The sequence below is a fragment of the Cajanus cajan genome, chromosome 3 (genome assembly GCF_000230855.2).
Source record: "Cajanus cajan strain Asha chromosome 3, NIPB_CcT2T_4, whole genome shotgun sequence".
NCBI lineage: Eukaryota > Viridiplantae > Streptophyta > Magnoliopsida > Fabales > Fabaceae > Cajanus > Cajanus cajan.
Window position 1 is genome coordinate 53561116 of NC_138519.1, and position 16337 is coordinate 53577452.

Sequence of the window (16337 nt, forward strand, 5' to 3'; positions counted from 1 at the left end):
AAGAAATAAGTCAATAATAGAAAAAATAATACTTACATTGCTTTAAATAATGATAATATAAAATTACTTACATTGACATACTCATTCCAAGCATTTTCATTGTCAATTGTAATCATGTGTTTTGTGTCATCCCAATCAAATCCACTTTGACTAAGGATGTCACTAACAACTCCATACCATGATCTCCAAAGTTTGATATGATTTTTTACATTCTTCCAAGTGACTTGGATTTTGAAGTTGATAGATAACACTACAGCTGCAGCATTGTATGCTACCCTTTTCCAAGCTCCATCACTCTTGTTGCCCAAACTTCTTTGATCTCATAATACATTAGCCAATACACGTTCCATCTTCAAATTCCATGAGAAATAACTTCTTGTTTCTTCATTATTTCTTTGTCATCTTTCGCTTTCCCTTCACGTTCTCTTTGGATGAATCCATTGAAGTTAATACCACCTATTAACCTATATATAAAAAATGTCACATACAACCCACAAAATTAACTTGATCAATCCAATTCATAATTCTAGATCATGTAAATATTTTTTTGTAAACAAATGGAAGTTAGCAAAAGACAATATTTCAAGAAAAAGTTTTCTTCAATCAAGTACAAAAAAGTCCATCAAGTACATAAAAAGTCTTTCTTCAATAGAAAATTACATCAAAAAAAGAAAAAACTCTCCCTAAGCAATGTTTCTTCTAACTTGGTAGTTAGCAAACATATTCATTGCTAATATATCTTGAAATCTTGTTTACTCCTCAGTAACTTGAATAGTTGCAACCTCGTCTATGACATTGTTTTGAACTCTTTCTCTCCGTTGGCTAGTTAGCTCCTCATCAGCAATAGATAAGAGCTCCAAGTCTTGAACCTCTAAAGTTGATCAATTTGTTGCTCATCTCTTATAAAGTTGTATAACACAAAACAAGCATTAATATTTCTTATTTGTGTCTTTATATCAAAAAATGAAGGAGTTCTTAATATACTCCATCTTTTTTTCAGTATTCCAAAAAAACCTTACTATTGCATTTCGTGCACTTGAATGACGAAGATTAAATAACTCCTTGAAATTTTGAGGGGTGTTTCCAATCCACTCATTCAGATGATATCTAGTCCCTCGATATGATGCTAAGAATCCTGGACCATTAGTATATCCCGCATCCACAAGAAAGTACTTACCAACAATTTTAAAAAATGAAAATTACAACTTGGAACTAGATAAAATTAAATAAAATACTATTACATGATATTACCAGTTAGAATTTCAAGTTTATTTTGACGACATAAAGCATCTCGTAATACTCGAGAATCTCCTACTGACCCTTCCCACCCAGGTAACGCATAAATAAACCTTAAATCTGGACCACAAGTTGCTAACACAATTGTAGAAACATCACCTTTTCTATTACAATATTTAGGCCTATCTTCAAGAGAAACTGTTACCGGAATATGTGTTCTATCAAGTGCTCCAACACATTTCTACAAACAACACAAGTGTATTTATATATTTAGTTTTTCAAAAAGGTTTATTATGTTAGAAAAGAATGGCACAATCCAAGAGGGGGGGTGAATTGGATTCTATGACACTTTAAAAATTTTCAGTGTTCTTAGGATCTTTATTTCAATTTAAAATTTTCTAATATGAACTCTCAAAGAAGTTCCTTGAAAGACTTTCTAATGGGAATGAGTCCTATATGCTTTCTTGATTAATCTTTGATAAAGTTCAAAGTTAAGAACACTTAATATGCAACACTTTGATTTAGTTTAAAGCAATGTTGTGCATATAAACATATTAATCAAGATTATTCCCTTTAACACACAATCAAGATATTACTCAAAGTAAAAGATAAGGGTAAGAGAAGAATGCACAAGTCTTTTATCATGGTTCAGCCACTCCACATGTGACCTACATCCAGTTCTTAATCATAACCTGATCAAGATTTGTTCCACTATCTCAATGAAGAAGTTTTACAAGCATACCACACATGCATATACTCCTACATTCAAGATAACCACTTTCTTGACCCCAAGAAAGCACCTCTTGTAGAAATCCACTACAAGAATTCCTTACCACTTGAGACACCTACTCAAGATTTACAATTATTCACAAAGAATTAAAGGAACGAATTCACCTGGAAGCTGAACAAATCAGACTGTGAATTTAGAAGCAAATCTCAATCTTTCTCTTTCAAGAATGTGATGATGATGATGATCTCTTTCAAAGCATTTCAAAAATGTTTTACTTCTTGGTTTCACAAAGAAAACACTCCAAGAAGGTCACAAAGACTTCACAATAACGTTTTTCTCTTTTTAATTGGTAACTCATTCTCTGTTCTGAAATTTCAAAGTGTAAAAACTATTTATAACATTTTCAGAACCAGATAATCGATTATTTTAAAGAATAATCGATTATTTGGTTCTTCATGATTTCTGGAAATCACCCAAGAACATAATAATCGATTATTGTGCAGGATAATCGATTATTCCAGAGAGTGCTTCCTGGGATAATCCGTTATTTCACAAATAATCGATTATTACAGCAAGGCATCCTTTTCACCTATTGCTAGAATAATCGATTATATTTAATGATAATCGATTATTTTGAGTCAGTTTTCAAAAACTCAGTTTTCTATCTCAAAATAACTTTCCAAGTATTTAAATCATCATTATACTTACTCTCAGTCAAATTAGGTTAAGATTAACTCATGCACAAAGCACACACATGCAAAATAAGCTAAACAAATCAATACAACTTATGAGTTATCCCTATTACACAACATAATAGCCATATTTTATTCTTTGACTTGTTGATGTCCTTAGTCAGCTTTGATTCTCAGAATCCATATTTTTTTATCATCAAAACTTTCATTCTCCAAGTTTGAGTTGATTCACCACTCCATGAATCTCAACATATTGTAAGTTTGACTAGCCTTACAATTGATAAACTTACGTCAAACCACTTCCATTTATTTTCACTTGGACCTTCTAGATAGGTATGAAACTTCAAATGATCCTGGCTCACTTTCATTACAGCTTTAAAGACATTATTAAATTGTCGGCTTATTGTTTCTTTAGATCTACAATAACTAAAGTGCACTACTCTGTACTTTAGGTTGTGAGTAAGGATATGTAAAAACATTGCCACCGCTTCAGTTATTGGAACATTTCTTGTTCTTACTAACCCCCCCTCTTTCTTGTAAAATTCTACAAAGCTTGAAAAATGCACTATTACTGAGCCTTAACTGTTCAATGCAATCTTTTTCTGCCCCTCTATAAAGATGATTAAGGAAACTACGCCACTCTAATTCCCAATTATAAGTTGGTTCCTTAACAAAATAATTATTATGATACCATGTTACTACTCCCATAAGCATATAAACCACACAAGAAACAACAAATATGATTATCTCCTTAAACTCTTCTCTTTTACGATTTCTTGAAGTAATTTCAGTATTGTCGCCACCGGCCCAAACGGGCCTCGGCGGTCGCGAAGACGGTCGAGCTCGCTTATTATTTTAGTTTTGAAAATGTATTGGATTATTAGAACGACTTGTTCTCAAACTGAGACCTTGTCGATCTTATCCAATTTATTTATTAAAATGTCTCACCAATCCATATTAATCCCAAGCGGGACCCTCCATGGATTAGTGGTTTTCGTAAAAGGAGGGTTCATGGAGTCGCCACCAATGTTTTACTCAAAACATTGGAAAAAGGGATAAGGCAATTGATTTTATAAATCAACTTTGGCCATTACAACCAGAGTTGGGTAAGGGAGTCGGTTACGCGTGGGGAAGGTGTTAGCACCCCACAGCGCCCCTTTCGGGTTCCCTATGACAGATTATTTTCTAAAATAACAGCGTAAAATTACTAAATTACCCCTATTTATTCTAAGCAATTATAAATTAACTATCTACATGATGACAGTTTAAATATGCACACAGAAAGCAGTAAAAGGAAGGATTTAAAAAGAAACCTCTTGAAGCGTGCTTTTATATATTGAGTAAAACTGGGAAGCTTTTTGGCGTTCCCTCGCTCTACAAGCTCGCTCGCTCCTTCCTAAAACTTTTAACTATGGAAATCCGGAGGATTTCCCTTCGACTAGGTTCGATCCTCAAGCAAAATGGCTCGGGGCTCAAGAACTTTGTCGGATCAACTCTCCGAGTGATTTCTAGGGCAGAACACTGCTCAAAAACCCCAGAATACTCAAGGAGAGGGTTGAAACTATGTGAAAAAGTGTGGAATGACGTCCAATTGACGTCATATTTATAGGGAATAGGCGCAATACGGCCTACAGAAGCAATACGGCCGTATTGAAATTTTTGAACTTCAATACGGTCGTATTGAGTTCAATACGGCCGTATTGAAATTCAGAAATTTCAATGCGCCCGTATTGAGTTCACTGCGACTGTATTGAAGCTTCAATACGGCCGTATTGATTTCAGTACGGCCGTATTGAAGTTTTCAGAAACTTCAATACACCGTATTAAGTTCACTGCGGCCGTATTGAAGCTTCAATACGGCCGTATTAAGTTCAGTACGGCCGTATTGGGCTTCATTCCCTCCACTTCCTGATTTTGAGCTATTCTGAGACCTCTAGACCTACAGAGAACCCTCCTAGGGCCTTCCAGGAGTCCTTCTGGCTGATCTTCCTTCAGTCTTCGAGAGTCTTCAAGCTTTATTTCCGACCCGGACAATTTTAGGGGTCTACAAGTATTAACTATGCTAACATCCATTTCTTCTCAATCTACACCCTGTGAAACTAATATAAGAGAGAAAAGGCTAAAATAATTAAAATGGAATATAAAATAATTTCAAATATATAACAGTGTCATTGGTATTCCTGCTATCATGGACTGGAGGAAAAAAGGTGTGGTGACCCCTATCAAGGACCAAGGAACACGTCGTAAAATATTTTTATGCAATAAAATAGATAAATAAATAAAAAGATAGAGAAAATGAATGATATGACAAAAAGAGATAAATAATAATAATAATAATATGCAAAGGGTATTGTATAAATAATCATAGGAACTCAAAAAAATACAATAGAACTTTTGTTTTTTTTTTCCCTTTTACAAACAGACTATTTTTGCCAAGTTTATATGTTTCATGAAATTGTTGTAGCTCTACTAGAATTCTTCTTTGACTATATTAATGGGAAAGCATAAAGAAATCTCTAACATATGCTTAACGAAAAAGATAAACGTACAAAAGTCAATATTACTGATAGGTGATATATTATATATAAGACTAATATTTAGCTATTAGCATATATTCATTTAATTGATATACATAGATGTGACTGATGATTTCAGTGTGCATTTAACCTGTTTCACTAAATTAACATGCACGATCAAAATCAATTTATTCCACTCTCACACATATATAAAAACTAGGCAATTAATTTGTTCTTTTGACATATATATATATATATATATATATATATATGTAAGTATTAACAATTGTGATTTATTTATGGGTAAACTGTGTTTTACATTCCTAAATTTACTGATTATAATAAATATGAGGATCAAAGTCATTGTTTTTTAAAGTATAGAACTAAGACCAATTTTGACTGAAACTTCACTTTGATGACCAGAGATTTCGGACAACAACCGAAGATAAAGATCTAAGTCCTGTTTGGAATGAAAGTTTTTACTTCAACATTACTAATCCAATGGTTCCAAAGTACTCCTTGGGAAGGCCAGGCTCACTAGAATCTCATTTGTGCCATATTCTGATTGTTCTTTTGCATTACCCTCTTGAAAAGAAAAACATTTTCTCCTGTTCCAAAAAAGAGATTGGTTTGAAAGCAAACAATGAACAAAAACACTAGTTTAAGCCTACAGCAGATGCAAAGCCAAGTGTAACCTTTGGGATGTTTGAGATGAAATCCTCACAGGCTCCTCCGAAATTTGTTCAAGCATTTGGAGGGCAAAGCCTCCAAAAGCAGAGTTTGTAGTGAAAGAAATTAGCCTTACTCTAGGAAGGGGTAAAGTTGTTGGTGGAAGGGTTATTCGTGGGAATAAAGCATGACCAATAACCAATTACATGAATCAATATATAAAGTCAATTAAATAAAATATAGTGTCAAACATGAAATTGAAAATAAAACATAATATCAAAGATGAAATTGAAAAAAAATCTCTTGATCGAAAATGAATTCAATAAAAAATCAAATGAAAACCTAGATTTAACAGAAAATAAAGATGAACCTGAGGTTGAGAAAGAGTGCGAGGATTGCAAATGAGAATAAGGATAGTGAATGAAAGAATGAGAATTGTGACCAATGAGAACAACGAGTGTGAGAATCGCGAGTGCGAGATCCAGGATTACAAGTGAGAGGAGTTTGTGGCTTGCAAGAACGTGTGCAACGGATGTGCTTCACGGAAGGTGGAATTTAAATATCTCAACTTTTTGGTAGAATTTTAAATTCCACAATTTTAGTGAATTAGAATACTCTATATAAATGACACAATTTTAAATTCTTTTAAAATTTCTTATCCAAACAACATATTTAATACTATTTTAATTTCTTTAACAAAATGAATTACCTCATTAAAATGACTTATCCAAACACACTATTAAGCCTAGAAAAGAAAAGAATGGACTTTGACCTCACAAGTCAAGGTCTAAGTCCCAAAATAAATCTTAATACTAGTTGTGCCTCATAATACAAAGGCTAAACAAAAATACAAAATAAAATCCTAATATCTAATGTGCCCCAAAATACAAAGGCAAAATTGGAAAATAATGCAAATAACTAGATAGGCTTAAGGAGAGGGTTCAAAATCCACTAATATTTTACTCAAAATATCGTAAAAATAAAATATTTTGAAATTACAATAACGACCTTCATAGCCTAAATTGGATTCGGGAGTCGATTAAGTGTAGGAAAGATGTTAGGCACCCTATAATGTCCTAAATCGGTACCCTAGGATGATATTAGCATAATAATAAATAATAATTTAAATACCTTATCCCCTTTTATTATTTAATATTATTTACATGACAAAAAATACCTATTATCTACATGATTATTTATTTGCATATAAGAATTATAAATAAAATAATAAAATAATAAATAAAGAAATAAATTAAATAATAATTAAAATAATAAATAAAATAAATAAAAACAATAAATAAAAGAGAAGAATTTAGAACCTCCAAAGCAAACCTTTTATGAAGGAACCTTCCCAAATACGTGCAAGGCGCGTTTTGTCAACCCTTCACTCTACAAAAGTCTTACTATCATTCAAATATTTATATATAGAGGGGGGAAGTTATGCAGCTTCAAGTCCTAATCCCTTGGCTAGAGGGTTTCTTATGTAGTCAACTAGGAGGCAGAAGCATAAGAGAGTTATTCGATGAGGGACTAAATTTTATAAAAATACAAACTTTTTCTAGGCACCATGCAGAACCTCTAGAAAACTCGTTAACCGTCGGATCGTCCTTCTTTTTTTATGGTATTCTAAAAATGTATTGGTATTCAATTTCAATCGTTGGATGGTTGAAATTAGGTCTATAGTGAGAGATACTATCATAGAAAAAACATTGACTGGTATAAGACTCCTGTTTTCTAGCTACAATGTGAGGCCTCTAGAGAATTCATTTACCGTTGGATCATGCCAAAAATTTGGATGATATCTTTTTAATACATTGATCTTTAACTTCAATGATCGGATCATCAAAATTAGGTCTTTAGCAAGAGATATTATCTGAACAAAAATGCTGCCCAACGCAAAATTTTCTAAAAAGCGGAACGAGTCGTTCTGGTTTTGGAACAAGTCAGTCCAACACTGGGAATGGCCCGTTCCAATTTGGGAATGGTCGTTCTGTGCCCTAAATTAGTGTTTTTGAGTTTTTTGGGGCTTATAGAGCTATCTTGGCCCGTTTAGGTTCTCTATTGGGCCCTTAGTGGTCGTACGTGTTGTTCTTTCCAGCTATAGTGCGAGGCCTCTAAAGAATTTGTTAATTGTTGGATCATGCTAAATTTTTTATGATACCTTTTCAATACATTTATCTTTAACTTCAATGGTTGGATCATAAAAATTGGATCTGTAATGAGAGATATTATCATAACAAAAATGTTGCCCAATGTGTTGCCCCCTCAAGGGCCGTTTGTCTCGCTCTAGTAGACCTTTGTCCTTGGTTTGGGTACCCCGAACGAAATTCAGTGTCTACAATGCTTCAAGGATGGTCCTTCATCAACTTCACTCATAAGGCCTCCAACCTCCAATGGAGAAGACCATCCATAGTAGAAGAACAAGATGGAAATGTTCATCAAGTCCACCCAGTACCAGTTTTGGAGAATCATCATCCAAGGTGACATTGAGGTAACTAAGCCTGAGAGCCAGTACACTCAAGAAGACTATAACATCTTGTAGGAGAATACTAAAGCAACATACATACTTGCTTGCTCTCTACCCAAAACTAAGTACAACAAGTTTTGCAATTTTTATACTACAAAGGAAATGTTAGATGTCATCAGGGTAACACATAAGGGCACTGAAGATGTTAGACTCAAACGAGCTGCCACTCTTTAGAGGCACTATGAGTTGTTCTTAATGAAGGAGAACAAAACCATTGACAAAATGTTTATAAGATTCCAAATAACTCTAAATGGATTGAAATCCCTAGGAACTGATTTCTCTAAATGGAATTGTTCTATGAGTTGTTCCCAAGCCAACGCATCAAAGTGTTATTGAAACCAGGTCGATCTTTAGGAATAAGCTTGACGAGCAAGGTAAAATGGTAAGAAACAAAGCTAGATTAGTAGCTTAAGGCTATAATTAACAAGAAGGTATTGACTTTAATAAAACCTTTGCTCTAGATGCCAGACTCAAACCTATTAGAATTGTGCTAGCTTTTGCAGCTCATAAGAGTATCAAACTTTATCAAATGGATGAAAAGAGTTCCTTTTAAATGGAATTAGTGAAGAAGAAGTGCATGTCAAACAACCTCCAGGTTTCGAAAATTTTAAATTTAGAAACCATGTTTTCAAACTCAAAAGGCTCTTTATAGTATGAAACAAGCTCCTTGAGCTTGGTATGATAGACTAAGCAACTTCTTACTTGAAAATGAATTTAAGAGAGGCAAGGTTGACACAACCCCTTTTAGAAGAGAGTTTGGAGCTAATTTTATTGTTGTTCAGATATATGTAGATGATATTATCTTTGGTGCTACTAATGAATCTCTCTACAAGGATTTGTCAAAGCTAATGTAGACCGAGTTTGAAATGAGTATGATGGGAGAACTAATGATGGAACCGACTTCTCCATGAGAGCTAGTGGTTGATTCCTTCTCTTCTCCAAGGTTGATATGATGTGAAGGATGATCTCTTCAAGGGTATGGAAGTGGAGGATTTGGTGTTTGGGAAGGTGAAGGGTGACGCACAAAATGAAGGAGACAAATGGATGGTGTTTGGTGGTGTAGCTCCTTTAGGCTAGCTCACTTCACTTAGGATGATGAAGGCCAACCAAGGAAGACCCAAGCTCACTCTAGGTAGAGAGGAGAGGATAGGGGGCCATAGAGTTCCTAGGGGACTAAGGAAGGAATGAAGAGGCACAAAGGCTCACTCAAATTCATTAATTTCCAAAGTGGCTACAAGGTGGGTTACCTAGAGTACTTATAGGAAAGAAAGGCATCTAGGGTTTCTTGGGAGCATTTGGCCAAAATTTTGGTATCCAAATGCACCCTAAATGAACCCTAAATGCATCCCAAATGAAATGGGTCTCATCCCTCCTAAAAGACTAAAGTACCCTTAGGTCAAAAAAAGAAAGAAATGGACTTTTGACCTTAAAAATAAGGCTTAAGTCCTAAAATAAATCCTAAGGCTAATTTTGCCTCATAATACAAAGGCTAAATAAAAATACAAAATAAAATCCTAATATCTAATGTACCCCAAAATACAAGGGCAAAATGGGAAAAGGAAGCAACAAATTAAGGAGATGGCTAAAATTCCACACACATGATGATCATGGCTTTTGGTGTGGTGTGTTCTTCATCTTCCTCTACTCTCCTAGCCATGGACCTTGTGATAGGCCCTATATGATGCTTCAAGGATGGTCCTCCATCAACTAAAGTTTTTCTTAGGTCTACAGATCAAGCAGAAAAATGAAGGGATCTACATTCATCAACAAAAATACATCAAGGAACTCCTCAAATGATTCAAGATGAAAGAATGCAAGCCAATGCCCACACCTATGCATCCATTTGTTGGGCTGACAAAAGATGAATCTAGAACTTCTGTAGATTAGAAAATTTATAGAGGCATGATTGAGTCCCTACTCTACCTGACTACAAGAAAACTTGACATCATGTTTAGTGTTTTTCTTTGTGTTAGATTTCAATATGATCCTAAAGAGTCTCAACTAAAGTCTGTAAAAAGAATATTTAGATATCTAGTAAATTCTACTAGCCTTAGTCCATTTTATGAGAAACTCAATAATTTCATATTAGCAGGATTCTGTGATGCAGACTATGTTGGGCATAGAGTTGAGAGAAAGAGCATAAGTAGAGGCTATCACTTCTTGGGAAACTATCTCATCTCTTGGGCAAGAAATAAGTAGAACTCTATAGCTCTCTCAATGGTAGGGGCAGAATATATCTCAATTTCTAGGTGTTGCTCATAATTACTACGGGTCAAGTATCGATTAGAAGATTATTCAAGTCTTGAATCCAATATATCTATATTTTGTGATAACACTAGTTCTATAAACCAATCCAAAAATCTTATTCAACATTCCAAAGCTAAGAATATTGAAATAAGATATCACTCCATTCGTAATTATGTTCAAAAAGGAATTTTTGACATAAAATTTATTGACATTAATCATCAGTGGTTTGATATCTTTACAAAGGCTTTAGTTGATGAACAGTTTATGTTCATCAGAAAGCACCTAGGATTAAGATCATCTGCATCAGAATAAATGGTTCATACTTCATCTGATCATTTTGTTATTACATATGATTATTGTTGTGTCTGTCACACTTCATCTGAACACATCTAACATGGAAACTTTATACAGCCTATATGCACTAATGTGTTGTCTAAGTGTACTACGAACTTTGATAATTGTGTGGAACCCTCAGAGACTTGTCAACTCAGCATCAGTTCTATCTCATTTGTCACGTTGTCACGTCTTTCTATGTCCTTCTTGAAGTTATTTGTTTCTATTATTATAAATTTTGTTGTTGTTTTGTGTATGTTGTGTTGCCTTCCTATGCCTATAAAACTTACTCCTCTCTTCTTCTCATCTCATCCAACTCCTTTTCAAAACTCTTTAATATTTCTCCTACTCTTCTCATGTTTTTCCAAATGCTTCACTTAACTTAGTTGACCAAAAACTTGTGCCTTCATTAGCATTTCCTCAATGACAACCCTCCTCTCTGGGAAACCCAATTAAATGAATCTTTTGCCAAGTCATTATGACTCTAGCATCTCATTCCCAAATTCCTCTACCACTCCATCCACTCCACATTCTTCTCTTCTGCTTCGTCATTCACTTTTTCCTCCTTCGTTTCTGCTTCTTTTCCACTTTAATGCTAGTGGAGCCCTCGGCTTTGCTAGTGACAAAAAGGGGGAGACGAAATCCACCAAAACAAAGGGAGAAAAAGATGTTCAAATTTCCTTTAGTTTCTCATGTGTTTTTCTTTTTGTTTTTATCTTTTCTTTTTCTTTTGTGTTATTTTCCGATGTTTGTGTATATTTCTCTGCTATATGATATAAATGATATTTTTATTTAACCATACATGTTTTCAAGGGTAGCCCTCTATGTTGTGCCTTATGTCTAAAATTTCTTGTAACTACTTTTTGATAATTCTTAGATCTAATATGATACAATCTGTCTATCAAAATATCATATCACTTGACTAATGAGACTAAGAAAGTATGAAGAATCAAATGTCATGAGAAAAATATCATATCTTAATCAAATATTCTCATATGATCTCTTGCATCTTGGCTTGTAGACACCCAATTTCGTTTGGGGTACCCAAACCAAGGACAAAGGTCTACTAGAGAGAGACAAACGACCCTTGAGGGGCCTCACACGTTGGGTAGTATTTTTGTCATGATAATATCTCTCTTTAAAGACTTAATTTTGAAGATCCGACCGTTGTAGTTAAAGATCAATTTATTGAGAAGATATTATCAAACTTTTAGCATGATCCAATGGTTAACGAATTCAAATGAAGCCTCGCATTGCAACTGGAGAAAAGCAGCACGTACAGCCCCTAAGGGCCCAATAGAGCACCTAAACAGGCCAAGATGGCTCCGGAAGGCTCAGAAAACTCAAAAAAATTGATTCCAGGCGCGGAATAGTCATTCCCAAATTGGAATGGGTTGTTCCCAATGTTGGGAAATCAGAATGACGTGTTCCCTTTTTCAAAAAATTTTGTTGAGCAACATTTTTGTTTTGATAATATATCTCTCTAAAGACCTAATTTTCATGATCTGACCACTGAAGTTAAAGATCAATGTATTAAGAAGATATGATCATATTTTTAGCATGATCCAACGGTTAATAATCTCTCTCGAGTCCTCGTATTGCAGCTGGAAAAATATGAATCGTATACTAGACAATGTTTTTGTTATGATAACATCTCTCACTACAGACCTAATTTCAATGATCCAATCATTGAAATTGAAGACCAATATATTTTGAGAATACCTTAAAATAATCAGCACGATCTGACGGTTAACAAGTTCTCTAGAGGTCTTACATGGTGCCTATAAAAAGATTATATTTTTATAAAATTTAGTCCCATATCGGATAACTCTCTTATGCTTCTATCTCCTAGTTGGCTATATAAGAAACCCACTGGCCAAGGGATTAGGAAAAAAAAGTTGCATAGCTTCCCCCCTCTCTATATAAACCTTTGAGTGATAGTGAGGTTTTTGTAGAGCGAAGGACTGCCAAAACGCCCATCGCACACATTTGGAAAGATTCCCTTATAAAATGTTTGCTTCAGAGGTTCTAAATTCTTCTCTTTTATTGATTCTTTTTATTTATTTTATTTATTATTTTATTTATTATTTCATTTATTATTCTATTTATTATTTTATTTCTTTATTTATCATTTATTTTAATTATAATTCTTATATGCCAATAATTAATCATATAGATAATAGGTAGTTTTAGTCATGTAAATAATATTAAATAATAAAAAGGGATAAGATATTTAAAATATTAATTATTATTATTACGCTAATTTCATCATAGGGTACTAATTTAGGGTATTATAAGGATGTTTAATACCTTTCCTACACGTAATTGATCCCTGAACCCAATTTTGGCTATGAAGACCTTTATTTTAATTTCAAAATCTTTTCTTTTTCCAATGTTTTGAGTAAAACATTGGTGGGGACTCTATGAACTCATTTTTCAAAACTATTATTTGAGGATTAGTCTAACGTCCAGGCATTCCTTAATTAATGAGATTTTTCAATAAGGTAGTCCAAACCATTGGTCGTAAGATCAAAATTCTTCGGGTTACGACATGGTTATGCATAACTCACATCAGTCTGATAAATTTTAATTGAACTTTTCATATAAACTCTTTTTGAAATATAAAAACTCTTCTCAAAGAAAAAGAAAATTGCTTTTAGAATAAAACAAAGAAATATTTTTGGATGTTTGTCACCATTAAAAAGGGAGAGATTGTTAAATCAAAAATCCTGCTTTAAGATAATAGAGGATCCTTTAAGTTTTAATGATTATAAACAAAATATTTTCTTCAAGCAAAAGTCATCATTTTTCAAAGATAGAACATATCAGACGAAATGTGAAGAAAATACATATCATCTGTAAGATGAAAGAAATCAAATGAAGCATACAGTGTATCTGATGACATCAAATAAAAACTGTTATACAAGACTAACATTATAACATCTTTTAATATATTATTCCTTGAAAGATTGAACAAAAAAGAACTTCATAAGTTTTGAAATGCATTAAAGAGGAACAAGAAAAAAATTTTGTGAGTAGCCAAAAAGCAAGATCCCATATATCACGAAAAGGGTATTGAAAAAGAGTATTATATACCCCAATTGCTTTACATTGACACTTCTCTGTTGCATTCAAAATGAAAGGAAATGATGGTAAGTGGTTGTCTAGATCAGATAAGAGTTGAAAGTTTCATTGATAAGCATTTAATGCGAGCATTAAATGCGTCAATGGTAATCTCTAGGATCAACAAAGAAGACAGATGAACCAACCTATGAAGAATTTTTTAACGTTTAAATCCAACATTGTTGCAACGGTCATCTTCTCTAAATCTACTATATAAGGATCAAGCCTTCATACTAAAAAACGAAGGACACTAGAATACTTATAAAAAGAAAAGGCATTGTACATAAAAATTTCAACATTCATTGAGTAGTTCAAACTGATCAAACGCTTTGAGAAAAAAGCTAAATCACTACAAAGAATATATTCATTGTAAATATCATATATAGTTCTTTGTAGTTTATTTATGTTGTATTTTTCATAGCATCATGTCTAGAAGAGACGAAGCTATCATTGTAACTCTTGTCAAATTTATTTGTAAGTGTTGAGCTTGAAGAGGTTTGTTGAAAGAATACTTGGGTTTGAGCTTGGAGAGGCTTATTGAAAGAATACTTGGGTTAAGCCTGAAGAGGCTTGGTGAAATAATACTTGGTGTTGAGCCAGAAGTGGCTTGTGAAAGAATACTTTTATCTTGTACAAGATAGTGGAACTCAATCTAGTTGGATTAAGAATTGGATGTAGTCTCTGTGTTTGAGATGAACCAATATAAAACACTTATGTCACTTTGTCTATTGATTCCCAGTATTTCGTTTGTTACAGTTTTACTACTTCACTACAAAAAATGCGAGTTTTTGATATACACTATTCAACCTCCCTTCTAGTGTATATCTTTTTCTCCAATAGTCTTGAAAACAATTTTTCATTCATTTCCTTTAATTCTTATTTGGTGATAACCACTTTTAAGATCAACTTCGAAAAATATAGTTGCACCATGAAGCTTGTCAAACATGTCATCCAACCTTGGAATTGGGTGTTTGTACTTAATACTAATGTTGTTGATGGCCCTAAAATCTCAACATATTCTCCATTTGTCATCCTTTCTAGGCACTAACAACACTGGAACAACACAAGGACTTAGAATCTTTTGAATATAGCCCTTCTCCAACAATTCGTGAACATGGGATTTTATTTCTTTTATTTCTTAGGAGCTAGTCCTATAAGTTGGCCTATTAGTAGGCTTGCTACAAGAATGAAATCAATTTGATGTTTTGTCCCTTTTAGAGGTGGAAGTCCCTCTGAAACTTCTTGAGGAAATAGATCACCAAAGTTTAGAGGGGACACTAACCTCCATAACCTTTTCCTTCCCATTTTCACTCTTTAGGGTTTTTTTTTCCTTTCATTTTTTTATCCCTCTTGTTTTGCATTTGTAATTGATCCTCAACCATTTGTGAGGGTGAAAGAGATGAAACACAAATTTCTTGTCCATGAGTGTGAAGGTTATTTTATTGGTAAAACTATTATAAATTTTTTTCTTATCAAATTGTCATGACCTTTCCAACAAAATATGGCTTGCTTCCATAGGTACTACATCACATAAAATATCATCTTTATAGTTTCCTATGAAAAGTGTTACCACTATTTGTTGATCCACTACCATTTCTCCTTTGTCATTTAACTATTGAAGCCTATAAGGTTTACGATGGGGAATGATAGTGAGGGCTAAATAGTTAACCAACCTTGTACTACAAATGTTACAATAAGAACCATTATCAAAATGAGTGAGCAAGTTTTATCTAAAACTTTGTATCTTGTATGAAACAAGTTCTCCCTAAGAGTAAGGTTAAGTTATTCAAGATTGGTGCTCAAAGTAATGGAGGCCAAGGAATTCTTTGAAAAGAGATGTCATAATTATATTGTAAGGAATATGTCAATGTGAGGGATAGGTGACAACATGATGCCTTGCACTAGAAATTATAGCTTGTAAAGCTAAGGGATGAACGGAAAGGGGTCTCACACTAGTGGGAATACCTTGGGGTAAAGTGTTAGGTGGTTGCAAAAGTTAAAGGTCAAGGTAGCACCTTGTGTTGGAATCTCAACCTAATCAACTCGACATCCCTGAAAACTGCTCTAACATTACAAGATTGGTGTGAAAGTAGATCCCAAATTTGGACAAAGAAAGATGTGTCTCATTGGTATATTGATATTCATCCAAGGGATGGAATCATACCATTTATTAGTCAAGACATTTGTGCTCCCAATCACTTCTAAAATGAGGTAGCATTGATCCATATTGTGTTAGTGTCAAGTAAGTGCAACTAGAAAAAATT

At 33.7% G+C, this 16337-nt stretch overlaps 1 protein-coding gene across 1 annotated transcript; it reads right to left on the minus strand.

Annotated features, from left to right (window-relative positions):
* Positions 1–752: 752 nt before the first annotated feature.
* LOC109817553 (uncharacterized) lies at positions 753–3364 on the minus strand. Its single transcript, XM_020382833.3, has 4 exons — positions 2949–3364; positions 1254–1477; positions 1133–1179; positions 753–805 (listed from the first exon to the last, which is right to left on the minus strand). Exons 1-4 carry the CDS (start codon positions 3135–3137, stop codon positions 753–755), a joined length of 513 nt encoding a protein of 170 aa, XP_020238422.1. The 5' UTR covers positions 3138–3364.
* Positions 3365–16337: the final 12973 nt, after the last annotated feature.

Coding starts and splice junctions, on each gene's coding strand:
- LOC109817553 (XM_020382833.3), bottom strand. CDS start 3,137: ATGTTTTTACATATCCTTACTCACAACCTAAAGTACAGAGTAGTGCAC. Junction 1,180..1,253: donor AATAAACTTGAAATTCTAAC/TGGTAATATCAT, acceptor TTTTAAAATTGT/TGGTAAGTACTTTCTTGTGG. Junction 806..1,132: donor ATATACTAATGGTCCAGGAT/TCTTAGCATCAT, acceptor GGAGAGAAAGAG/TTCAAAACAATGTCATAGAC.